Here is a 27,708-nt window from a genome sequence, read left to right on the forward strand (position 1 = left end):
TCTGTGCGTTTTAGCAACTGGGCATTTTAGCAACTGGGCGTTTTACCAAGCTTGTGAGCAAGCACCTGCTCAACTGCAGTTGGTTCCATCATTAGACCTGCAGGATACCAAGCACATATGCACTATATTGGAGATACAACTCCCTAAAATGCACCCATGCTCATGTTTTTTCAAACATGTACTTTAAAACATGCAATTAAGCAAAACATTTGCAAGCATGTATATTATGCTGTTCCTGTCTAAAAGCAGTTAATAACACTTTTAAAGTGAACTGCTAATCATCCAGGGGTGTATCTACCTACAGATGCACAGGCCCCTTGGATAGGCAGAAAATATGCAGAATGTAATCATGACTTGTCTGCACCCAGTTCCCCCAAGCAAGTACTCGCACACTCACGGGCCGCCATTCTGTCTCCAAGGCCTATCTGAACCTGTCACTACAATGGCATGGTCACCTTTCCTCTTCCTGCCTATATATAAATAAGTTAGACTTGAGCAAACCTGCGGTGGCTGGGGGAGTAACAACAGCCCGCATGAGTGAGAGCACATAAACAGCACACTGCTCCCAGTGGCCACCGGGAGAATAGACAGTCAGATCTCTCTTTTTTTTTTGCAATCAAATGCAGACTTACCATTCCTCGCTGCAGGACTCTGTAGATAACAGGAGTCCAATCTTCACTCATCACGGCGTGCTTTGTCATGACAGACCTTTAAGGACTTGGGTCCCCTTTGTATATGGGGTCCTCTCCCTTGGACCTGTACAGCACCCTGCCAGAGCAAACCTTTGGTATAGCATATATGACCAAGGAGCTGGATCCCAGAGTCCAGCCCTCAAAAGAAGAGCATTACAGGCAAAACCTCTGTCTTCTTCTCCAAGGCCCGGGTACCATCCACTTTGGCCTCAATGGCACTTTGAATGGATCCTGTTGCATAGCTTGCTTGATCCAGTAAGGATCCTTCCAGGGGAGCTCTTCACAGCACTTCTTTAACCGTGACCAACACCTTAGACACTGGCGAAAAAACTGAGGTACTCCCTGTATGGGAGGGGTTATATAGGGAGGAACTTCCTGTCTTGGGTGTGCCAGTGTCCATCACCTGAAGGTGGCCTATAACCCACATAGTAATTACTATGATGCTCTGTGTCTCGTGATGTACGATAAAATAAATATATATTTTTTTAAATTGTCGCTGTTTTTTGTTAATAGTGCAAAAAATAAAAACTGCAGAGGTGATCAAATACCACCAAAAGAAAGCTCCATTTGTGAAAAAAAAAGGATGTCAATTTTGTTTAGGTACAACTTCACACAACCGCGCAATTGTCAGTTAAAGCGACGCAGTGCCGTATTGCAAAAAATGGCCTAGTCATTAAGGGGGAAATTCTTCTGGTCCTTAAGTGGTTAAGGTCATGGAGTGGCCAAGCCAGTCTCCAGACCTTATTCTTTTAGAAAATTGGAGTGAGCTGAAACTTCGAGTTGCCAAGAAACAGTCAAGAAACCTTCAGGATTTAGAGAAGATCTGTAAAGAAGAGTGTTCTGGATTTATGGTTGATATTCTGTCTCTATCATTTAAAATACATCTATGATAAAAATTATAGACCCTTCATTTCTTTGTAAGTGGTCAAACTTACAAAATCTGCAGGGGATCAAATAATTATTTCCCCCACTGTATTTTTACCCGCTATATATAGATTTACTATTTTGGGGCAGTTTTCCTTTGATGATAAAACAAAATCACGACATATCCATTACTATTTACCACTAAACGAAAGCCTAATTTGTCTTGAAAAAACAAGGTATATTCACCAGGATACACTAAGTAGTTGTAAGGATATGTAGTTTTATTCACTTGACATATTTTCACATGTCACAACTGTGTAGTTTGTTTGACGAAAGCAGTACATCAGTCTCAAATTTATTCTGCAGAACAATGACCCCAAAATACAGAGACCATCTTCAATGAAAAGAACAACGAATCCTGAAAGAGATGGTATGGCCCCAGCAGTGCCCTGATCCCAACACAACCAAGTCTGCCTGGGATTACATAAAGAGAGAGAAGCAACTGAGACAGCCTATATCCACAGAAGAACAGTGGTTATTTCCTTTAGATTAGTTACCTAGAAAAAAAAAAAAAAAAAAAACTATGTGCAAGTGTACCTGGAAGAACAGATGTCTTTTAAAGGCAGGCAAATGGTGGCCAAATATAGATTTGACTTGTATTTGTTTGTAGGTTGTTAATTTATAAATAAGAACTATTCATTGCACAAGTGCACAGCACCGTATAGTCATACATTTCTAGCTGCTAAGGCAATTACAAATGAATGGCAATCACACAATGAAACATCACAAATGACATATATTCACCAAATCAACTATACATTTATCCTCAGTAATTAAAACTGACAAAACATAGTTGTTCTTAAAAAAAAAAAACAGAGCTGAGAAGATGCCAAAATACTCCTGGAAAAACAAAGCATCCTTACAGATCAAGCAATTGTAAATAGATTGAAATGGTGTCCAGTGTTTATAACTTTTATTCATTACAAAAAAAACAAAAACATAGGCATGAAATTACATCACATTTGTCATAAAACAGGAAATGCTGATTAGTGCACAAAATAAACCATATCACATCAAAGAAAGGTATGTCCTTATAATCAGTGATGAGGACATGCATTAAGCTGCACAACTCCTGAGGATTACATTTGAAATACACAAAAAAGGTACTTCAGAACCACATCAGCTCATTATTCAAAAACTAAGTGACCCAGGAATAAAGATTTTTTTTTGCCTTTTTTTTTAATAAGTACATGCATGAATGAACTAGATTTTTTTTCCCTTTTACGCTATTCAATCATACTTCCTCAAAATAACATTTCAGGACTCTTTATGCACAAGTATAAATTTGATAATTGATGTAGAATTGAAAATTACAATGTTTTCTATCTACAGTTGGGGATTTTATCTGACTTACATTTAAGCTGCGGTAATTATAATTAACATTAACAATACTGTTTCACATAAACATCCCATAAATAATCAATTCTATAATTTTAAAATGTCCATTTTTTTGTTTTTTGTTTTTTTATATTTCAAAGCAAGACCTAAAAAACAAAGATTTTAAAGCTATTTTTTAAAAGTTTAATCAAAAGTTTCCAAAAATAGGTGTTAATTACAAGCAATTTAGAGATAGCACCTAAATAATTGCTGTTGTCCATAACTCTGTGAAATTATGGATTCATCATGTTGCAGTGGAGAGGATATATCCAAGCATATGGTCAGTAAAATAGCTAAAGTTCCTTCAACATACTGGGATATTATGGAAAGTATTTCTCCACCTGCTGTTCAAAGTAGCTGGATGGCAGGGTCATTAAAAGTCAGATGGCTCAAAACTATTTTGTGAGATAGTTTCTTTCACTTCGAAAAGGATCCCATTATTTTCAGTTATCTGGTTTGTTGCTGGACTGGACATTCTTGGGCGCTTGATGATCTGTACATCCTCCGTGCCCTCCAAAGAAGCTCCTGTGCTGAGTGACTTAAGAAGAAAACGTATGTAAAAAATAAACATATAACCTTGCTCTTTTTTAAATAACAATGCATTTAATTTTGATTTTTTTTTTTACTCAAGTATTTCTTTTAAGAAGTGAAATCAAAGAGACGTTAGTTAATGGATAATACAGTTTCAAGCAAATTAAGCATTGGTGCTCCAGTAAGAAAGTCCTGTTATCCTTCTGGGAAAGACAGCAAGCTCTTGTCACACTGTCCTGTGAAACTGCTCTGAAACACACCAGGAATCTTACAGCAGGATGTGAATATGTGGCTTCTACATTCCCAGGACTTCTAATCTTAAAAATTGGGCATACATGGCTCAGATTTTGTCACTGACGAGTTGGATAAGGAACCCTCTCTGCTGTGTCATTGTAGTTTGACAGTGAAGGAGTCAGCTTGACTCCTTCGCTGTCAGAATACACTTATCTGTAAGCTTGACTGCACTTAAGCAGGACCAGCCATAGATGGATCGAAATTCAGCCAGTCCCTGCTGAAGCGTCCGAATTTCGATTAGGATTGCCACCTCATGCCTTTAAACCCGAACACATTAATTACACAAGTTCTGAGGCTAATTTAATGCAGATAAGGCACTGAGTTTAATTACCACCTTAATCAGCCACAGAACCTGTGTAACTAATATGTGTTCAGGTTTAAAGGGATGAGGTGGCAACCCTAATTTCAATGCATCTATTCCCAGCTTCAGAATCTCAAGTTATTTGTAACAAGTGTGATAAACAACCTCTAGGAAATGGTTGTTAATGGAGTATATCTACCGCGTAGGATTTTGGGGCTCATAAGATAAATGGGTGGCAGTAAAAGGTCTGTAGCAGGATGTGAGGAGTTAGGCACTGGCCACACATTGTTCCCCATCTGGGGTATAATCTGCCTTTTCCCTGAGTTTATAGGTTGTTGGAAAACAATACAAGCAGGCTGTGATGAAACATGGCTGCAGGTCTGAAGTCCCAGTGTGGTCTCACTACTAGCCAGAAGGAATAAAGTAGAACTATAGGCAAAACTTTTTTTCATTTTCTAAAGTAAAACCCATCACATAGATAGCCCAAAGCACACTGCAGTCCAGCTGCAAATTATCAGCTATATGTTTTTCTACCTGGTTTCAATAGTTGTTAAACTCATTGTCTGTTTTTTTATGTATGTTAGATTCTCAAGCTACTGAAGAAGCGCTAACACACGCAACATGTAGGGCATCCTATTACATGCCTCAACCACAAACCGCATCAACCTATCGGAATATCTAATATTTGATTTAAGATATTTTGTACTTCTACATGTATGGTACATATTTTTGGTAAAAAAAATCCCAATAAGTGTATATTGATTGGTTTGCGCAAATGTTATCACGTCTACAAATTATGGGATAGATTTATGGCATTTTTATATTTTTTTACTAGTAATGGCGTTCGATCAACGATTTTTAGCGGGACTGTGACATTGCGGTGGACAAATTGGACAACAACAATTTTTGGGGACACAATGACACCAATACAGTGATCAGTGCTAAAAAAAAAGCACTCTCACTGTGTAAATGACACTGGCAGGGAAGAGGTTAACACCAGGGGCGATCGAAGGGTTAAGTGTGTCCCTGGGAGGTGCTTACCAACTGTGGGGGGGGGGGGGGGGGGAGGGGTACACTGGAGGAAAAGAGATCTGTGTTTCAGCTCAGCTGAAAACACAAGATCTCTCTTTTGCTCCCTGACAGATCAGCGGTTTGCCTTGTTTACATAGGCAGACCGCTGCTCCATCTCTCCAATGAACGATCGGCGGGACTTGCTGATTGGCTCCCACTGTGTCCAATCACAGCGGGAGTGGCGCTCTGCACCATGTGCACAAAATCACGTACTGGTACAGAATGTCCCCGAGATAAGTAATTTCCTGCTTTGTGTAATTGGCTTACTGATTTTCCCAGAAATCTACACTAAGATACAAATCTGGTTTTGAGCATCCCCTGCCACAAAAACATAATTTTTGGTAAGATACTTCCAAAGGGAAATCAAGTCTAAAGGGATGCAGACCCTGCAGTTTTTCTCAGAGCCCTGCAAGTGCAGCAAAAAATTAATAATTATAAAACCACTCCCATACAGATTCATTTAGCATATGGATACAAACAGCAATTTCTTCACAACAAGGTAGGAATCTGCAACAAAGTTTGTTAAAATCCCTGCAATGTACATAGATCACCTAGAGGGGATTGTTTTTTTTTCTCAACAAAAGTGGTGTTAACCACCGCCAAGGTGGTCCTCCTGTACAGTAACACAGTAGAAGCTGATCTACGGGTGCCAGGCACTGGATGTTCACTGGCATCCGCCGATCATCAGTAAAACACACAGAATGTAGATCTGCCTATGTAAACAAGGGAATTGTCTCTCTTCCCCTAGTAAAACCAGCACATACAGTACACAAAAAACACTGGCTAGGCACAGTGTTAACTCTTTGATTGCCCTAGATTTTTAACCCCTTCCCAGCCAGTGTCATTAGTACAGTGACAGTGCATATTTTTTAGCACTAATCACTGTATTAGTGTCACTGGTTCCAGCAAAGTGTCAATGTCCAATTGTCCGCCGCAATATAGTAGCCGTGCTATAATTCGCTGATCGCTGCCATTACTAATATAAAAAAAAATAGATAAAAAATACAGCCCAGACCAAAGGGTTTGAGAATTGCACAAATATTAATTTTCACAAAGTCTGCTGCCTCAGTTTTTATTATGTCAATTTGCATATACTCCAGAATGTTATGAAGAGTGATGAATTGCAATTAATTGCAAAGTCCCTCTTTGCCATGACAATGAACTTAAACCCAAAAAAAAAAAAAAAAAAAAAAAAAAAAAAAAAAAAAAAATTTCCACTGCATTTCAGCCCTGCCACAAAAGGACCAGCTGCTATGTCAGTGACTCTCTCGCTAACACAGGTGTCAGTGCTGACGAGGACAAGGCTGGAAATCACTCTGTAATGCTGATTAAGTTAGAATAGAATGGAAGCTTTAAAAGGAGGGTGGTGCTTAAAATCATTGTTCTTCCTTTGTTAACCATGGTTACCTGCAAGGAAACACATGCAGTCATCATTACTTTGCACAAAAAGGGATTCACAGGCAAGAGTATTGCTGCTACTAAGATTGCACCTAAATCAACCATTTATTGGATCATCAAGAACTTCAAGTAGAGAAACTCAATTGTTGTGAAGAATGCTTCAGGGAACACAAGAAAGTCCAGAAAGCGCCAGGACCATCTCATACAGTTGAGTCAGCTGTGGGATCGGAGAACCATCAGGGCAGAGCTTGCTCAGGAATAGCAGCAGCAGGGAGATGTGAGTGAATCTTGCCGCACAGTGAGAAGACCTTTGGAGGATGGCCTGGTGTAAAGAAGGGCAGCAAAGAAACCACTTCTCTCCAGTAAAAACGTAAGTAAAAGGTACAGGGATCGGATTACTGAGAATTGGGGTAAAGTCATTTTCTCTGATGAAGCCCCTTTCCTATTGTTTGGGGCATCAAGAAAAAAAACCTTGTCCATCAGTCCTGTGTTAGGCCAACAGTAAAGCATCATGGGATCATTCATGTCTCCACAGCAGAGATGTGGACTGTGGCCCTGCTCCTCGACTGAACACAGAGGGGGACAGTAGACAGTGTGTGTCCCTATGTACAACCCACTCAGGAGAAGAAGTAACAGGAACGGCTGCCCTCATTCGCATGGCTCCGCCATCCCTCTCATCCCAGCCAGCACAAGTCCTTCCTCCTCTCCCAGGGCCACTGCATCAACGGCCGACAGGAACCTCACTGACCACTGAATGCTCAGTCCTCCCCTGGGTGCTGTATGCACTCAGTGACATGCACAGCTAGGGACACCTTTAATATTGATTGGACCATGGACAAACATTTTATTGGGCCCCCCATGCAATTTCGCCCCCCGATCATTACACCGGACCCCCTCCACCATACTGCCCCCATTATTAAACAGTCGCCCCCTCCCCCATACTATGCCCCATTATTACACAGGACCCCTCCCCCTATAATAACCACATCATTAAACACGGGGGTTATTTTTGAAGGTGGAGAGGGGGGGGGAATTTGTTGAGGGTGGAGAGGGGCGTTATTGTTTAGGGCAGAGAGTTGGGGAGGGGCGTTATTGTTTAGGGCAGAGAGTTGGGGAGGGGTGTTATTGTTTAGGGCAGAGAGGTTGGTTATTGTTTAGGACAGAGAGGTGGGGAGGGGGTTATTGTTTAGGACAGAGAGGTGGGGAGGGGGTTATTGTTTAGGACAGAGAGGTGGGTTATTGTTTAGGACAGAGGTGTGGAGAGGGGTGTTATTGTTTAGGGTGGAGAGGGGTGTTATTGTTTAGGGTGGAGAGGGGTGTTATTGTTTAGGATGGAGAGGTGGTTATTGTTTAGGATGGAGAGGTGGTTATTGTTTAGGATGGAGAGGTGGTTATTGTTTAGGGTGGAGAGGTGGGTTATTTTTAGAGTGGAGAGGTGGGTTATTGTTTAGGACAGAGAGGTGGGGAGGGGGGTTATTGTTTAGGGCAGAGAGTTGGGGAGGGGTGTTATTGTGTAGAGTGGAGAGAGGGTTATTGTTTAGGGTGGAGAGGGGGTTATTGTTTAGGACAGAGAGGTGCGTTATTGTTTAGGACAGAGAGGTGGGGAGGGGTGTTATTGTTTAGGGTGGAGAGGTGGGTTATTGTTTAGGGTGGAGAGGTGGGTTATTGTTTAGGGTGGAGAGGTGGGTTATTGTTTAGGGTGGAGAGGTGGGTTATTGTTTAGGGTGGAGAGGTGGGTTATTGTTTAGGGTGGAGAGGTGGGTTATTGTTTAGGGTGGAGAGGTGGGTTATTGTTTAGGGTGGAGAGGTGGGTTATTGTTTAGGGTGGAGAGGTGGGTTACTGTTTAGGGTGGAGAGGTGGGTTATTGTTTAGGGTGGAGAGGTGGGTTATTGTTTAGGGTGGAGAGGTGGGTTACTGTTTAGGGTGGAGGGGTGGGTTATTGTTTATTGTGGAGAGAGGGGGATGTTATTGTTTAGGGTGGAAAGGCCCTCTACGTCACAGACCCACGCGTGGAGAGGATAGAGGCGGAGACGCCGACCGGCAGCCGGGCCCACCATGACCCCACCCACAGCTCGTGGAGGTGGATAGTACACAGCTGGTGGGAAAGCGTCACTATGACGTCACACATCCGGCGCATACCTGTGACGTCGATGCGCAGTGGCTGCAGCGCCGCCCCCCGAGTGTCAAAGGCGGGCTGGAGGGAGCACGGCCCCAGTGCGCATCACGGCTCCCGCACTGAGTGGACACGGGTGGCACAGGGCAAAATCACCTCTCCAAATAAATGTACACAGAGATTGTAATAGCAGTAAAGGACCTATAGCATACCATAACCACGATAATTAAAGATAAAAAGCATCAAACGTTGAAAAATTGCGCAGATAATCAGGGAAAGCTACTATTGAGCCCATATGGCTGTGCACAGAATTAACAGTAAAACCATAGATGCCATCATGAGCTTCATTTAAAGTCCCACCCTTTAGTTTCTTTGCTGCCTCCTGCCGCAATTGTACTTTCATGGTCAGTGTGACAGGGATGGAGGCACATGGCTCTACCCAGTCATGGCCTAATTTAAAGTCCCAAATTCCCCCTCCCCCAAATTTTAATATATGAATAAAGAATGGTATAAACACTTCTTCTAACCATCCAAGAACATTTTGGTGATGAACAATGCCTTTTCCAGCATGATGGAGCACCTTGTCATAAGGCAAAAGTGATAACCAACTGGCTTGGGGAACAAAACATCAAAATTTTGGGTCCATGGCCAGGAAACTCCCCAGACCTTACCCAGTTATATTATGTACGTATATTTGGGACTCAGCTTAAACTTAATCTAATTGTCAATAAAAGCCTTTGACACTTATGACATGCTTGTAATTATACTTAAGATCTAAAAACACTGAAGCAGCAGACTTTGTGAAAATTAATATTTGTGTAATTCTTAAAACCTTTGGCCAGTACTGTATATACTATAGTTTGTAGACGCTATAATGTTTGCGTAAACCAATCAATATACACTTATTGGGATTTTTTCTCTTTTCAAAAATTTTTATTGGTAACAATCATTTAACAATATCTGACAATTTCAGTTTAGCATAAGATAAGTATAATGAACAGAGTACAATCAGATGAGACAGGGTAACTGCGGCCTAACGAGGTAGGTGATACATAATTATAGGTCAGCAAAGATGGTTTATTTAGTCAAATTAATATTATATATTGTTATAACAATGGGGGCAAGGGCCCAATATCAAGGGCATATTTATTTAAGGTGGTACTCCGTGAGGAGAGGGTGATAGTTACAGCTAAACAACGTAAGTTAGTAAGCTTCCTTACCGGTGGTATACATTGGGTTGAGAGAAGGAATTTGGAGGGGGAAGGAAGACAAGAGGAGGTAAAGAAAAGGGAGGAAGAGAAATATGCTGTGAGAAGGGTGGAAGAAAGGTGGTCAGGTGATCCGCACAGAACGTCGACTCTTGGTGCCAATTTCGCTGGGCGGGCCATGGGGGATAAAGGTTCTAGGGGTTGTTTGCCAAAGTCAGGAGGAAAAAACTGGTGAATACATGGGCGCCAGATTTTGAGATGTTGGGAAATTTTGTCTAAAATTGTGGCTTCAATTTTGCTATGTGTCATAGCCTGGGTGAACCTATTCTTCACTTCTGTAATGTTTAAGGTTGGGGTTTTCCAAGCTCTCGCTATTGTTTGCTTGGCTTGCAGTAGTGAGTTGGAGGAGAAGATGCAGTTGTGCTCTAGTGTAATCCTGTGGGGAATAGTTTAGTAGGGCAAAGGATGGATCGGGATCAAAAATTTCTCGAAACAGGGTCATTTGAAATATTGTCGCCCAGAAGCGCTGTACAGTTGGGCACGTCCACCATATATGTGCATGTGTGCCTCTGTCGCCACAACCTCTGAAACAATCTGGAGGGTAGGATGGTAGGTATTTGGCGATCCTAACCGTGACCAAATACCACCGCAAGAGAACTTTATAGTTTGCTTCTGATGCAACATTTTGGGATGAAATTTTGGTATTGGTCCATATAGTCAACCAGTCTTCTGCGTCTAAATCAATAGCTAGGTCTTTGGACCACTGTAGAGCATATAACGGGAGTGTAGCTTGGGGGGGTGTGTGAGATGGGAATAGAGACGAGATATGATGCCCGGAGCATGTGGGTCTGAGTCACATATACCCTCAAACATAGATAGATTATCCAGCCCAGTATTTGATCCAATAACTGTTTGGACAAAGTGGGAGATCTGAAGGAAGCGAAAACACTCCTGATTCGGGAGTTGAGTTTGTGCTTGTAGGGTTGGAAATGTTTTTATAGAGTTTCTTGAGACGAGGTCGTATATGCGACCCAGACCAGCCTGGGTCCAAGCCTGGAATGAAGTAGGTTCGGTGAAGGTCGGGTAGAAAAGTAGATGGCCAAGGAAAGAGTAATGGTGAATGTGGGCATATTAATTTGAATGTTTTTCATAATTTATCCCAAATTCTGAGGGAGTGTTGTGTTATTGGGTTTGTAATAGGACCACGAACTGAAGTGGGCAGCCATAGCAAATTGGATAGTTTCTTGTCCCTTTTGAGGTACGTGGCAACTGAAATACATTTACCCCTGATCACTGGCTTGTGAGCTTCCCAGAGAAGAAATCGGGGAAATGTCAGGTGTAGAGTTGTGCAAAGGATAGTCTGAGGGCTAGTTGAATGTCAAAGCAGTATGACTGGTTAGTTAGGTGCGCTTTGTTCATACACCAAGTTTTGTCTCTGGCCCGGGGTATCAACGAAGAGACCGTGGTAATCACTGCACAGTGATCCGACCATGTGATGGGATGTATACTGGATTGGAGTAAAATTGGTGAGGATGCTATTGGAGAAGGATTTGTGAGGGTAGGAGTAGAATGTGTAGTTTTTCTTCAAGGGGTTGCACTCTCTCCATGTGTTGAGGAGAGAAGCCTGTTGAAGTTGCTTGCGGAACCGAATGGAAGGGCAGTATTGTTGTGGTGTGTAAGGGGATTTGTCTAAGTGCGGGTGGAGTACCAAATTAGAATCACCACGAATAAATAGTGTACCCTTACAGAGTGTTTTATGACCTGCAAAAGATGCGAGAAAAAAGGGTTTGGGTTATTATTGGGGGCATAGTAGGAGACGAATGTGGTTTCTATATCCTGCAGCAGGCCTACCAGTACAATATAGCGGCCTTCTGGGTCTTTGATTTCAGTTAATGAGGTGAATGGGAGGGTGTGGTAAAAGGCCAACAGGACCGCTCTTTGTTTTGTGGCAGCAGAAGCAGTAAATACCCGGGGATAGCAGGAGTTTAAGAATTTGGGAGTGTTTCGGGCCACGAAGTGGGTCTCTTGAAGGGCATCAATGTCGGCCTTCAGGGATATGAAGGTTTGAAAGGCCTTAACCCTCTTATTAGGGGAGTTGAGTCCATTAACATTAAGGGAAAGTATATTTAGAGGGGCCATTGGTGAAAGTGGGGAGAGCTATTATTGAGGGGCGCAAGGACCATGCAAAACCACCCTACCATGAAAAGAAAGGAGAGAAATAGTGAAAGATAGGAGGAAAAAGAAGGGAGGAGAGAGAGGGTAGGATGTGTGCAGTGTAGGGCAAACCATTGAATATTACATATTAGAGCAGTAAAACTATATTGCCCGACCAAATAGCGCACATACTCTACGGCCAGCGTACTAGCCAGAGGGTGGGAGCAGTGACAGCTCCCCGCCGCAAACAGGAAAAAGGCACAGTGGTAATAAAACAAACTCAAGTTTTTTCTGACCAACAAAAACTCTCTTAACCAGTCACATTAGAATGTGAATCGTAAACTATAACAGCAGATGTCTATTAAGTACAGCTCAGGGGAGGGATGGGTCAGGAGAGGGACCAGGGAGGAATGGAGAAAGAGGGGGGGGGGGGGAGGGAGGTGGAGGAGGGGGGGTGGAGGAGGGAGAGGGTAACTTTGTTCTTATGTGTAGGGAGGACAATCCGTAATAAAGAATTGTATAGTAAAAGAGTACTGTTCTATTGTAAGGCTAGGTATAACAAAGATGCTAGGGACATCAGTCCTAGTAACTGGGTGCGACAGCAATTTGAGCATAAAAATTCAACAAGAAATGAAAATGGGTAAACTGAAAGACCTGTAGAGTCCCTTGGGAGACAGACAAACTTTGTAGGTTCACTTTCGGGGAATAGAAAGTACATACCTGGGTGTAGTCCCTTAGATCTCGGTTGAAGAGAAAACCTTCTGGTGGTAATAAGTTGTTAGGTTCTCCGCTGGCAACCGAGGACCTATTTTCAATGAGGGAAGAAGAGGAAACGCAAAAAAAATAAAATAAATAAAACTTTTGCAGGATCAGCGGGAAGTGCGGGATTTTGGGCTGGAATAGCTATCCCTGAAACCCGTGATTGGGGTTCCTTTACGGATGGAGGGGGGTCCCAGCTGATTGCGCTTCGGTGTAGCCGTTTATGGGTGAGCAGCAGATCTGGCTGGTGTGCGTGGCAGCATAGTCTCTGATTGTTGGGCTGGGGGGGTTAGGTGGAGAGTTTCCAGGAGATGCTACAGAGATTCTGGTGAAGTGCAAGTGTGTTGCTGCCCCTGGTACGAGAACTGCAGGGCCAAGTGTACCTGCCAAGTGTACTTCAGCTGGTGCTGCAGTAAGATTTTAAGTTGTGGCTTCATAGCGCAGCGTTTAGCTATAGTGAGAGGTGCCAGGTCAGAGAAAAGCTGGAATGCGTGGCCCTGAAACAAGAGCGAGTCCTTATTGCGGGCAGCAGAGAGCAACTGTTCCTTTGTGCGGAAAAAGTGCATTTTGATAATAATGTCCCGTGGTGGACCGTCTGCTTGGCGGCGGGTGAGAGCCCTGTGCATCCTGTCAAACTCCAATCGTTCAATAGGTATAGACGGTGAGAGCTCTTGGAACAATGCAGTGGTGAATGATTGTACATCATCTATCGCTTCGGGTATGCCGCATAGTCGTAGATTAGACCTGCGTGAGCGGTTCTCAGCGTCTTCTAAAACGGGAAAGTAATGTGGCTTTTTTCTCCCAGAGCGCTGCTTGCTCTTGAGCATGTTCATGTCGTCCACCCTTGTCTCAAGGTCTGCTGTACGCTGGCCTATTTCGTGTATTTCACGTGACAGTCTATTAGTAATTTGTTCAGATGTGGCTTTAAGGGCTCTCTGGAGCATTGTTTCTATGAATTTAAGGAAGTCATTTTGCAACATACCTGAGGGAGGCAGGGTTGGGGAGCCGCCAAGGTTGAAGTCTGTGTCATCTTCTTCTCCGCTATCTGCCAGCTCAGGCCTAGCTGCGACGCTGCTTGCTGTTTAGCCAGGGCCTTCACCGCCATCTTGGATGAAGCGCAGGCTAGCGCATCCTTAATGGGTTTGGGTTTATTCTTGGTATGGTATGTTTATTATTTTAAAGAAAAAAGAAAGCCTTACAATCACTTTAACCAGTTGCCGACCACCTCACGACGATATACGTCGGCAGAATGGCACGGGCAGGCAAAGTAACGTACAGGTACGTTACTTGCCTCCCGTGGGCGGGGGGTCCGATCGGACCCCCCCCGGTGCCCGAGGCGGTCGGTATTTCTCCCCCGGTGATCGGAGGTGAGGGGGAGGCCATCCATTCGTGGCCACCCCCTTGCGATCGCTCCCGACCAATGAAATCATTCCTCTGCCTCTGTAATGTAAACAGAGGCAGAGGAAGTGATGTCATCTCTCCTTGAGCCAGTCTTTTCATTCTGGCGCCGAGAGAAGACATAAAGTAAGTCTGCACAACACTACACTAACAGTAGAACACACCATGCACACTTTTCACAGCCCATCACCCCCCTGTACCCCCCCCTGTCACAGTGACACCAATAGCAGTTTTTTTTTTTTGCATTGGTGTCATTTGTGACAGTTATAAGTGGTAGGGCAGTTAGTATTAGCCCCCTTTAGGTGTAGGATACCCCCCAACCCCCCTAATAAAGGTTGACCCCTTGATCACCCCCCGTCGCCAGTGTCACTAAGATCCCTTTCACACTGGGTCGGTTTGCAGGCGTTATTGCGCTAAAAATACTGCTTGCAAACCAACCCAAAACAGCCGCTGCTGTTTGTTCAGTGTGAAAGCCCGAGGGCTTTCACACTGAAGCGGTGCGCTGGCAGGAGAAGTAAAAAACTCCTGCAAGCCGCATCTTTGGAGCGGAGAAGGATCGGTGTATTCCCCGCTCCTAAACCGTTCCTGCCCATTGAAATCAACCCTTTTTTGGCCGCCAGCGGGGGTTAAAACCGCACCGCTAGCGGCCGAATACAGCCGCAAAAACAGCGCTAAAAATAGCGCTGTTTTAGCGCCAATGCCCCCACCACCCCAGTGTGAAAGGGGCCTAAGTGATCGTTTTTCTGATCGCTGTATTAGTGACACAGGTGACGCTAGTTAGGGAGGTAAGTATATAGGTTCGCCGTCAGCGTTTTATAGCGACAGGGACCCCCATATACTACCTAATAAAGGTTTTAACCCCCTGATTGCCCCCTAGTTAACCCTTTCACCAGTGATCACCGTATAACTGTTACGGGTGACGCTGGTTAGTTAGTTTGTTTATTATAGTTTGTTTATTATAGTTTTAGGGCACCTCGGCGTTTATTAGCTAATAAAGGTTTAACCCCCTAATTGCCTGGTGGTGATATAAGTTACGTTTTTAGGGTCAGATAAGGTCTGCGTCGCCCCAGGCAGCGTCAGGTTAGCGCCAGTACCGCTAACACCCACGCAAGCAGCATACACCTCCCTTAGTGCTATAGTATCTGAACGGATCAATCACTGTGATAAACACAGTGTTAGCGGGATCAGCCCAGATACCTGCTAGCACCTGCGTTTTGCCCCTCGGCCCAGCCCTGCCCAGCCCACCCAAGTGCAGTATCGATCGATCACTGTCACTTACAAAACACTAAACACACATAACTGCAGCGTTCCCAGAGTCAGGCCTGATCCCTGCGATCGCTAACAGTTTTTGTTGGTAGCGTTTTGAATCAGTCGCTAACAGTCAGGAGCTTTTCTGCCTGTGAGTCTCACTAGTGTACCACTAAATTTAGAGCCCAAAATGGCAAATCGAAGGTACACTAATTAAGAGGCCTACACGTTTCTGAGCATGACAGATAGTGAAGAGGAAGTCACTCATCTGTCAGATTCAGGCTCAGAATACGATCCTGTAGAGGACAGCGGCTCCATGACAGATAGCTCTGACGACGGAGTTGTGGTCCCTGCCAAGGTCAGGCGTACCAGACCCCAAACTTCTTCTTCTGTCCTTGATGTGCAAGAACCGCAGGTCCCTCGTATGAAGCAGAGCAGTACTAGCCTTGCTATTCCTTCTGGTGAATTGGCAAGCACCAGCGGCCTAGTACACCCTGGTCGTACATCCAGCACTGCAGTATCACGTGGTGATGTGGCGAGTCCCATAAGTGCAGTTCAAGCTGGCAAGGTGGCAAGCACTAGTAGTGTCCCGCTGCCACCAAGAAGACGAACACAGGCCCTTCCTGCCCATAGTGCCCTTCCTGCTGCATTCGCTAATCCGAATAGGGAACCCACCACTTCTGCAGCACCCATACTTCCCCCATTCACTGGCCAACCTGGCATTCAGGTGGAAACAGTTGATTTTACGCCACTGGATTTTTATTCGCTGTTTTTCACCGAAGATCTCTATAGATCTATTGTGGACCAAAGCAATTTATACGCTGGTCAACACATCGCCACTATTCTCCAGTCTTCCCTTGCCAGAGATTGGAGACCAATTACGGTCTCTGTCGTCCTCGTGGAGACCCTGGATAAGATCGGCTCTACAAAATTCGGCCCCTTGTAAACCACTTCAACCAGCGTTTTGCAGACTTGTTTACTCCCCATCAAGTTGTCTGCGTTGATGAGTCCCTGATTAAATTTTCTGGCCGCTTGTCATTCAAACAGTACCTTCCCAGCAAGCGTGCCAGATACGGGGTCAAGATGTATAAGCTCTGTGACAGGGCCACAGGCTATACATGTAGTTTTATGGTTTACGAGGGCAAAGATAGTCACGTAGAGCCGACAAACTGCCCCGACTACATAGGAAGCGCTGGCAAGATTGCGTGGGACTTGGTGTCACCCTTATTCGGAAAGGGGTACCACTTGTACGTGGACAATTATTACACGACCGTGACACTTTTTAGTCACCTTTTTGATCAACAGATTGTAGCACGTGGCACCGTGCGACCTAATCGCCGGGGCTTTTCCCAGCGGCTTGTAGATTCCAGTCTTAGGCTGGGGGAGAGAGCCTGCTCGCTATGAAGTGGAGGGATAATAAGAATGTTTTCGTTCTTACCTCCCTTCATGCAGACACGACGGTCCAAATTACTACGGCGACTGGTGTTGTGGAAAAACCCCACTGTGTCCACGAATATAACTAAAATATGGTAGGGGTGGACCTCAACGACCAGTTTTTGGCGCCGTACCTAGTTGCCCATAAGGCCAGACGCTGGTACAAGAAAGTGTCTGTTTATTTCAATTGGCTTTGCTGAACGCTCATGTGCTATACAGAGCTTCAGGATGGACTGGGTCCTTCCTTAAATTCCAGGAAGAGATCGTCAGAGCCCTTCTGTTTCCAGACGGTGCTCCACCTCACCTTCCCCAACCAAATGCAGTAAGCCGGCTGCATGAGAGGCATTTTCCTTATGTCCTCCCGAGTACCCCGACCCAACGAGCCCCCCCCAAAGAAGATGTTGTGTCTGCAGCAAGTGCGGATATAGGCGTGACACCCGGTATTATTGTCCCTCCTGTCCTGACAATCCTGGTCTATGCATTGGTGAATGTTTTGAACGCTACCATTCACTAGTTGAGTATTAGCGTAGGGTACAGCACTGCACAGACTAGGACACACTTTCACAGGGTCTCCCAAGATGCCATCGCATTTTGAGAGACCCAAACCTGGTACCAGTTACAAAAGTTAAAGTTACTAAAAAAAAAAAGTGTAAAAAAAAAAAAAAAAGTAAAAAAAATAAAAAACACAAAAAAAATATAAAATAAAAAAACCAAAAATAGTTGTCGTTTTATTGTTCTCTCTCTCTCTATTGTTCTGCTCTTTTTTTACTGTATTCTATTCTGCAATGTTTTATTGTTATTATGTTTTACCATGTTTGCTTTTCAGATATGCAATTTTTTTATACTTTACTGTTTACTTTGTTTTATTGTTAACCATCATTTGCTTAGCAGGTATGCCATTCAGTTGCAGAGCGGATTTATTTATCTTGACAGCAACAGCGTTTGCTCCCACGATATATAAAGCTGTGCCTCCAGCGCTGTCGAAGGTGATTTCACCACCAGTTACATACTTCAGCATATATGCAGAAGCGTGGGGGCAGCAGTGGGTGGAGGAGCGATTTGCTCCTACCTTTTGCGGGAGGATGCCCCCATGCTTCGGCATATATATATTTTAGGCACAGGTTGCGTTAAATGTTTTATTTTTTACTATGTTTTTTTTTTGTATTTGCTTTGCAGGTATGGTAAGTCTTACTGTTATACTGTAATGTTACTTTGTTTTATCGTTAACCATCATTTGCTTAGCAGGTACGCCATTCAGTTGCAGCGCGGATTTATTTATCTTGACAGCAACAGCGTTTGCTCCCACGATACTGTCGGAGGTGATTTCACCACCACCGTTACATACTTCAGCATATATGCCGAAGCGTGGGGGCAGCAGAGGGCGGAGGAGCGATTTGCTACTAACTTTTGCGGGAGGATGCCCCCATGCTTCGGCATATATATATATATATATATATATATATATATGGTGCATGTATGCCCATCATTAGAAGTGGGTCGATGAAGGGAGGTATTCTAATGGTGGGCATACCCACCGATCAATCTTTTTTTCGTTCAGCCCACAGGCTGCATGGAAAAAAAGTATACAATATATGCCCAACAAGGACCAACAACGTAACTGGTATGTTGCTGGACTTTGAGTGGTTATACCAGAATGATGCCTGCAGGTTTAGGTATCATCTTGGTATCATTCTTTTCAGCCAGCGGTCGACTTTCATGTAAAAGCAATCCTAGCGGCTAATTAGCCTCTAGACTGCTTTTACAAGCAGTGGGAGGGAATGCCCCCCCCCCTACCATCTTCAATGTTTTTCTCTGGCTCTCCTGTCCCAACAGGGAACCTGAGAATGCAGCCGGTGATTCAGCCAGCTGACCATAGAGCTGATCAGAGACCAGAGTGGCTCCAAACATCTCTATGGCCTAAGAAACCGGAAGCTACAAGCATTTCATGACTTAGATTTCGCCGGATGTAAACATTGGGAAATTGGGAAAGCATTTTATCACACCGATCTTGGTGTGGTCAGATGCTTTGAGGGCAGAGGAGAGATCTAGGGTCTAATAGACCCCAGTTTTTTCAAAAAAAGAGTACCCGTCACTACCTATTGCTATCATAGGGGATATTTACATTCCCTGAGATAACAATAAAAATGATTAAAAAAAAAAAAAAAAAAATGAAAGGAACAGTTTAAAAATAAGATAAAAAAGCAAAAAAAATAAATAAAAGCACCCCTGCTCTCGCACAAAGGCGAACGCAAGCGTCGGTCTGGCGTCAAATGTAAACAGCAATTGCACCATGCATGTGAGGTATCACCGCGAAGGTCAGATCAATGGCAGTAGTTTTAGCAGTAGACCTTCTCTGTAAATCTAAAGTGGTAACATGTAAAGGCTTTTAAAGGCTTTTAAAAATGTATTTAGTTTGTCACCACTGCACGTTTGTGCGCAATTTTAAAGCATGTCATGTTTGGTATCCATGTACTCAGCCTAAGATCATCTTTTTTTATTTCATCAAACATTTGGGCAATATAGTGTGTTTTAGTGCATTAAAATTTAAAAAAGTGTGTTTTTTCCCAAAAAAATGCATTTGAAAAATCGCTGCGCAAATACTGTCTGAAAAAAAAAAAAATTAAACGCCCACCATTTTAATCTGTATGGGCATTTGCTTTAAAAAAATATATAATGTTTGGGGGATCAAAGTAATTTTCTTGCAAAAAAAAAATTATTTTTTCATGTAAACAAAAAGTGTCAGAAAGAGCTTTGTCTTCAAGTGGTTAGAAGAGTGGGTGATGTGTGACATAAGCTTCTAAATGTTGTGCATAAAATGCCAGGACAGTTCAAAATAATCCCCCCACAAATGACCCCATTTTGAAAAGTAGACACCCCAAGCTATTTGCTGAGAGGTATGGTGAGTATTTTGCAGACCTCACTTTTTGTCACAAAGTTTTGAAAATTGAAAAAAAAAAATTTTTTTTTTCTTGTCTTTCTTCATTTTCAAAAACAAATGAGAGCTGCAAAATACTCACCATGCCTCTCAGCAAATAGCTTGGGGTGTCTACTTTCCAACATGGGGTCATTTGGGGGGGGGGTTGTGCTATCTTGGCATTTTATGGCCTTCAAAATTTACGCCCTTAGAAATCCTGAAGGCGGTGATTGGTTTTCGGGGCCCCGTATGCAGCTAGGCTCCGAAAAAGTCCCACACATGTGGTATCCCCGTACTCAGGAGAAGCAGCAGAATGTATTTTGGGGTGTAATTCCACATATGCCCACGGCATGTTTGAGCAATATATCATTTAGTGACAACTTTGTGCAAAAAAAAAAAAAAAAAATTGTCACTTTCCCGCAACTTGTGTCAAAATATAAAAAATTCCATGGACTCAACATGCCTCTCAGCAAATAGCTTGGGGTGTCTACTTTCTAAAATGGGGTCATTTGGGGGGGGGGGGGGGGGGTTGTGCCATCTGGGCATTTTATGGCCTTCAAAACTGTAATAGGTAGTGAGGAGTGAAATCAAAACTTTACGCCCTTAGAAATCCTGAAGGCGGTGCTTGGTTTTCGGGGCCCCGTACGCAGCTAGGCTCCCAAAAAGTCCCACACATGTGGTATCCCCGTACTCAGGAGAATCAGCAGAATGTATTTTGGGGTGCAATTCCACATATACCCATGGCCTGTGTGAGCAATATATCATTTAGTGACAACTTTGGGCAAAAAAAAAAAAAAGTGTCACTTTCCCGCAACTTGTGTCAAAATATAAAATATTCCATGGACTCAACATACCTCTCAGCAAATAGCTTGGGGTGTCTACTTTCCAAAATTGGGTCATTTCGGGGGGTTTTGTGCCATCTTGGCATTTAATGGCCTTCAAAACTGTGATAGGTAGTGAGGAGTGAAATAAAACATTTACGCCCTTAGAAATCCTGAAGGCGGTGCTTGGTTTTCGGGGCCCCGTACGCGGTTGGCTCCAAAAAAGTCCCACACATGTGGTATCCCCATACTCAGGAGAAGCAGCTGAATGTATTTTGGGGTGCAATTCCACATATGCCCATGGCCTGTGTGAGCAATATATCATTTAGTAACAAGTTTTTGTAAATTTTTTTTTTTTTCATTATTCAATCACTTGGGACAAAAAAAAATAATATTCAATGGGCTCAACATGCCTCTCAGCAATTTCCTTGGGGTGTCTACTTTCCAAAATGGGGTCATTTGGGGGGGGGGGGGGGTTTGTACTGCCCTGCCATTTTAGCACCTCAAGAAATGACATAGGCAGTCATAAACTAAAAGCTGTGTAAATTCCAGAAAATTTTGCGCAAACCAATAAATATACGCTTTTTGACATTTTTTTTTACCAAAGACATGTGGCTGAATACATTTTGGCCTAAATGTATGACTAAAATTGAGTTTATTGGATTTTTTTAATAACAAAAAGTAGAAAATATCATTTTTTTTTTCAAAATGTTCGGTCTTTTTCTGTTTATAGCGCAAAAAATAAAAACCCCAGAGGTGATCAAATACCATCAAAAGAAAGCTCTATTTGTGGGAAGAAAAGGACGCAAATTTCGTTTGGGTACAGCATTGCATGACCGCACAATTAGCAGTTAAAGCAACGCAGTGCCAAATTGTAAAAAGTGCTCTGGTCAGGAAGGGGGTAAATCCTTCCGGGGCTGAAGTGGTTAATCCCTTTACGACTGCCTAACACATACAGTAAATGCAGAATAAAGGAAGTGGACTCTCTGGGCCCCACATACATACATAGTAAATTAGGTACACCTGTTTAATTGCTTGGTAACACAAATGGCTAATTAGCCACTCACATGGCAGCAACTCATTGCATTTAAGCATATAGACATGGTGAAGATGACGATTTGCTGAAGTTCAAACTGAGCATCAGAATGGGGAAGAAATGGGATTTAGGTGACTTTGAAGGTGGCATGGTTGTTGGTGCCAGATGGGCTGGTCTGAGTATTTCAAAAGCTGCTGATCTACTGGGATTTTCACGCACAGGCATCTCTAGGTTTTACAGAGAATGGTCCGAAAAAGAGAAAATATCCAGTGAGCAGTAGTTGTGTGGGCGAAAATGCCTTGTTGATGTCAGAGGAGAATGAGCAGATTGGTTTGAGATGATAGAAAGGCAACAGTAACTCAAATAACCACGTGTTACAACCAAGGTATGCAGAATACCATCTCTGAATGCACAACACATAAAACTTTAAAAGCAGATGGGCTACAACAGCAGAAGACCACACCAGGTGCCACTTCTGTCAGCTAAGAACAGGAACTGAGGCTATAATTTGCACAGGCTCACCAAAATTGGACAATAGAAGCTTGGAAAAAATGTTGCCTGGTCTGATGAGACTCAATTTCAGCTGTGACATTCAGATGGTAGGGTCAGAATCTGGCGTAAACAATCTGAAAGCATAGATCCATTCTGCTTTGTATCAACAGTTTAAACTGGTGGTGGTGTAATGGTGTGGGGGATATTTTCTTGGCACACTTTGGGCCCCTTAGTACCAATTGAGCATCGTTTAAATGCCACGGTCTACCTGAGTATTTTTGCTGACCATGTCCATCTCTATAGGACTACAGTGTACCCATCTTCTGATGCTACTTCAAGCAAGATAATGCACCATGTCACAAAGCTCAAATCATCTCAAACTGGCTGCTTGAACATGACAATGAGTTTACTGCACGCCAATGGCCTTCACAGTCACCAGATCTCAATCCAATAGCACCCTTTGGGATGTGGTGGAATGGGAGGTTTGCATAAAGGATGTGTAGCCAACAAATCTGCAGCAACTGCGTGATGCTAACATGTCAATATGGACCAAAATCTCTGAGGAATGTTTCCAGCACCTTGTTGAATCTATGCCAGGAATAATTAAGGTAGTTCTGAAGCAAAAGGGGGTCCAACCCATTACTAGCAAGGTGTACCGGTGAGTGTATATAAGCGTTTGTGCTGAGAGTGCACCTCCAGAGCTGAGACCAAGCTGCCACCAACAGCTCCTTGTCTCCTACTAATGATAGCCAAAGTGATTACACGAATGGGAAAGCTTGTAGGGTGCCTCTCTTCCTTCTCTCCTTAGGACAAGGAACTTCGTTTTACACGATTTAAAACTTATACAAATTTTATTTCGCAATTATAAAAATACACAATTTAAGAAAAGAAAACTTTCCTATACATCCAAATGACTCAACGGAGATAAGTAATTGTCCCTCATTCTACATTGGATAATCAGATCATCCCTCTCTCCTGGAGTGGGGATTTCCCACAAAACGCGTTGAATTATTACAGCCTTTCTGGGATATCTTTTAACTATGGCATAGTACCCATTGAGGGGTTTGCATCAAGTGAACGTTAAAAGCATCTGTGACAGCTGTGTGTGGCTAAACCTGATATGTTGTAAACCATGGGTAACGATATTCCAAAGTAGAGGGATCTGTATGAGAGACAAACACTTATCTCTCTTGAGTCAATTGGATCTAGAGGATAGTTGTATCATCTTAAATTGAGTATTTTTATAAATTTTAAAATAAAATTTGTAAACGTTTTATTTTGTGCACCATTAAAGGCCAACATTAAATAAGATATAGATATATACACACATACATACTATATTGTCAAAAGTGTTGGGACACCTGCCTTTACACGCACATGAACTTTAATGACATCCCAGTCTTAGCCCGTAGGGTTAAATATGGAGTTGGCCCACCCTTTGCAGCTATAACAGCTTCAACTCTTCTAGGAAGGCTGTCCACAAGGTTTAGGAGTGTGTCTATGGGGATGTTTGACCATTCTTCCAGAAGCACAACAGGGAGGGTCATTTTCCAGCCATTCCCTTTTTATTCCTAGCATTTAGCAGCATTAGCAGTTCACTAACTGGTTGTCTGCCACTACTCTTTAATAAATTACACAGTCAAATTGCAATATACGTTGCTAGCAAATACATACGTAAAGATAAGTTACAGTCAGGATATAAGAAACTGTTTTTGCACTGACTGCCGTAGAAGAACTTACCAATCGACATTTCACTCTTTTTGGCAGTGGCTCTTCCAATGTAAAGATTTCATTGCGTTTTACCATCAGCTGAGATGCATCATCAAACTCTACCTATAAAAGTAGATTGACAGAGAAAGACAGAACTAAGAAAGCAACTTGGATGAGTGGCAAAATATCAGCATATTACAAAACAGGTCAAGTTGAACATGATTAACTCTACTGGAAGAAAATGATCAAAACAGTATAGGTTAATAGGTGCCTTATGAGTTAACTTGATGAATGGTCTTTGAAATTGCACAGTACAGTGCCTAAAACAAACATCAGTGAAGTCTATCCAGCCTTCAAAAGAAATGTTTTCATAACTTATAATAAGTTATATATATATATATATATATATATATATATATATATATACACACACACACACACACACACACACACACATAAACTTCTTTTTAATTAAGGACAGAATAGAGAATGATTAGAACCCCTGTCATGTTTTTACAGATGTCTATATCCCTGCTAGACAGATTTACCATTTATCCTAGTGACCATTGCCATTGGAACAATAAGTAACAGGGAACCACAAACACACCATACTACTGCCTTGCACTGCTGTCAAATTGCTTGTATCACTTGATGGGTGATATAAGCCACCACAATGATAATGAACTCACACTGATGTCCCCTCAGAGTGTCCATTCAATGAAGGTCACCCCAAGTTACAAAAAGTTGACTAGTAGTCATGACTCCTCCTGGAACCAGCTCTCCTGACCAGATATGGTGCCCAGCATGCCATCTCACCCTGACAAAACATGCATCCACTGTAACTATTTTCTAACTGAAGAAATACATTTTCCTGCTGCAATCAAGGCCACCCAGATACCTGGGGACCAAGACATACAGACAGTTCAGGTATAACAGACTTCCTGATGTTTAGAGATCAAACCATGTGTGGGCAGGCTGAATGTACAAAGATCATTAACCAATGTTTTTCCTTTATTTTCACCTGGTGATCCACTGGTCCCGGTGTGAATGACAGCAGCAGGAATCTGCTGATTCCTGCAGCTGTTTCTGTCACCTGTAAGCGGCTAACTGTAGCTGCCGAGCCCTGTATACTTCAGGTACTGACAGGTCAGTAGCTGCAGCTATCTGTGGCTGTCTTCCCAACCAGCGATTACCTGCAGTGATCGCTGCTGAATGCAACCTGTCATTGAAGTGTACAGGGCTTGGCAGACACAGCTCACAGGTGGCAGAAACCGCTGCAGGAACCAGAAGATTCCTGCCATTGTCATTTGCACCGGTGCTAGACGCCAATACGAATGTAGCCTCAGTGATACTTTTCAACTTTCTTTACCAGACCAGATTGTTTATACAAAGTAGCAGTTAGAGGGTTGAGACAAACCATTTAACACTGACAGGGTTTCTTACAATGGTTATGTTTAATAATTTATGTAAAACTTTTATCCGAAAAGGAAAAAATGGTTTGTAGCAACTGCCTAAACGTGTTAGCTGGAGTTCAGCTTCGATTTGTTAGTCGAGTCCATCCAAATCTGCTAGTTTAACACTACCTTCTCCCCACACTGACAATGCTGCTGTCCATAGGTGTCGACTTCACTACTACATCCAGAATGCAGAAACCCTCTAAGACAGGAATTGTGTTACTGGCTTGATCACCAGGTGAAATAAAGGCAAAAAGCCAAAAAAGGACGGCCACTGCCCCACATTCCTTGTTTTTGGCACTCTGTGAACATGTGAAAAGTCATTGAACATGGTGGAGCTGCACTAATAATGACAGCTCTGCCAGTAAACACAAACTGCACGCGCACAGTCAGCCGTTCCATTGCAGCTGAGCCTGGAATGTGGCATGCTTTAAATGATGTCTGATGACACTCGGGGGCAAACCCTGTGTTTAAAAAGCTTGGGAGCCTGGCATTTTCCCGCCAGCACATGCAGCTCAAAGTGTGTAAAAAGGGTCTACTGCCTGCATAGAACATACCGGGCCGGGCTAAGTGGATATAAGACAGATCAGAAGATGCAGAGAGTGTGTGTGTGTTCTCTCTCTCCCCCCCTTCAGCTGAGAAGCATGAGAGAAGAGCACCTGAAGATGCACACAGGAGTCCTGGAAGCCTTTGCTCTTTAGATGGCCACGGTAAACCTGACACTTTAGTCCTAATATGCCCTTTCCAGATCACAGACCTCTGCACCCCTAACAGGTTTCCTGGTGAAATGCTCCCCTTGGATTAGGTCAGCAAGAGACACAGACAGTGCCAGAGCAGAGAAGAATGCTTAGGTCCGGAGTGAAGCCTGGCCCACTCTGTACTGTGTCCGCCTGGCCCACTCTGTGCTGTGCCCTCCTGCCAGCCCCTTACTGTGTCCTCCTGGCCCCTGCACTGTGTCCAGACATACATAAATACAGGCTGCTGATAGGCTGGGAGAGGCATTTAATGACAGGGGGCAGTGTGTAAAAGGAGGGGGGTGGTGTAAAAAAGGAGTGGGAGCAGTGTATATGGGGGGGGGGGGGGGGGGCAGTGTGTTTGTTGTTTTCAATCAGAATAAAAGCCACACCCAACATGTAGCATAATTAGGCAAATTCATTTTTTGCTGCGGCGCACTACGTACGCCACAGTTCACTATCTCCCTGGTAGGGGCCAACGAGACCAAGTTGTTGCTGCTGTAGTAACTAGCAATTGCTAAAGCAGGGCGGCCATGGAGTGAGCCAATGCAGCTCACTTAGTTCTGGATGCAGGGGAAAAGTGGAGTGATATCATCTGCACTCTGCCTCTCCCTGCAGACTGGATGCTGGTTTGGGCACCACGCTATTTGCAGCTCAGCTCTGTAAAGAGCCCCAAAATTTGCTGATGGCTGCCCTGTCTAGAGATGTGTGCGTTCAAATTTCTCCTGGCAGAAAACCTATTCACGTATAGACTTATTCCTGTCAGATAATTAGCTATTACAGCACGTTAAGGCAGTCACTTTTGGAAGCATTAATTGGTCAGATCATGGCTCAATAGCCCTTGAACTTAAAAAAAAAAAACTATCACAATCAGTGCAACAACTTAACCATCCTTGTGAACCTTCTTTAAAAAGGGGCTCATTGACTCACATCTTGGTGACAATTTCTGTTTGAAACCCATGCCTGGTTTGAGCCTTTTTACGCTGTGGTATATCAGGGGGTATCTTTATTCAAATTAATAACAGGGAAAGGATAAAGTGGATGCATACGCTATCCATACTACTTGACCAAAATTCAAGTACTGAAATGGTCTCATAAAAAGTCCCCTACTATGCAAATATCTAATGAACTCCTTAAAGGAGTTGTAAAGTCTCATGGTTTTTCACCTTAATGCATTCTATGCACACCCCAGAGCAGCCAGCGGTACCATTCTCAGGCAAAGGTTCCCCCTGCTACTGGGGAAGGCAAGGGCAAGATGGCGCCTGAATCACTGGAGCCTGACGACTCCACGCGCCTCTCAGCAGCTGACTCCCCAGTAGACAGCCTGCACCAATTTCCATCAGATCTGGTAAGCCTCTAACAATTGATTCAGACGCTTTGCTGAACAAATTTTGCTCCATAGTGCGGAATGAAATAACAATGGCCTCCCATAAACTTTCAGCAGACCTAGTAGAAGGTCTTAAAGAGCTAGGTCACCACACTAACGAATTGGAGCAGTGCATGGACCTCGCCACAACCGTGCTTGAGGAGCACGAGGAAGAGGTTGATAAGCGAAACGCTTATCAACAGGTATGAGCAGGTATGACATGCTTGTTATTTATAAAAAAAATAAATAAAAATAAAAAACCTTTACAATCACTTTAA

General features: G+C 43.4%; 1 protein-coding gene across 2 annotated transcripts in view; it reads right to left on the reverse strand.

Annotated features, from left to right (window-relative positions):
* Nucleotides 1-2,507: 2,507 nt before the first annotated feature.
* KDM4B (lysine demethylase 4B) overlaps nucleotides 2,508-27,708 on the reverse strand; it is a 566,075-nt gene continuing 540,874 nt past the window's right edge. For both annotated transcript variants that reach the window (XM_073594890.1, XM_073594882.1), the window contains 2 exons: nucleotides 23,907-23,999; nucleotides 2,508-3,531 (listed from right to left, as the gene is read on the reverse strand). In XM_073594890.1, coding sequence (XP_073450991.1) covers nucleotides 3,367-3,531; nucleotides 23,907-23,999 — 258 coding nt within the window. In that variant the 3' untranslated portion in view covers nucleotides 2,508-3,366. The remainder of the gene's footprint in view (nucleotides 3,532-23,906; nucleotides 24,000-27,708) is intronic.

Source organism: Aquarana catesbeiana, linkage group LG01, assembly GCF_042186555.1.
Source record: "Aquarana catesbeiana isolate 2022-GZ linkage group LG01, ASM4218655v1, whole genome shotgun sequence".
Lineage (NCBI taxonomy): Eukaryota > Metazoa > Chordata > Amphibia > Anura > Ranidae > Aquarana > Aquarana catesbeiana.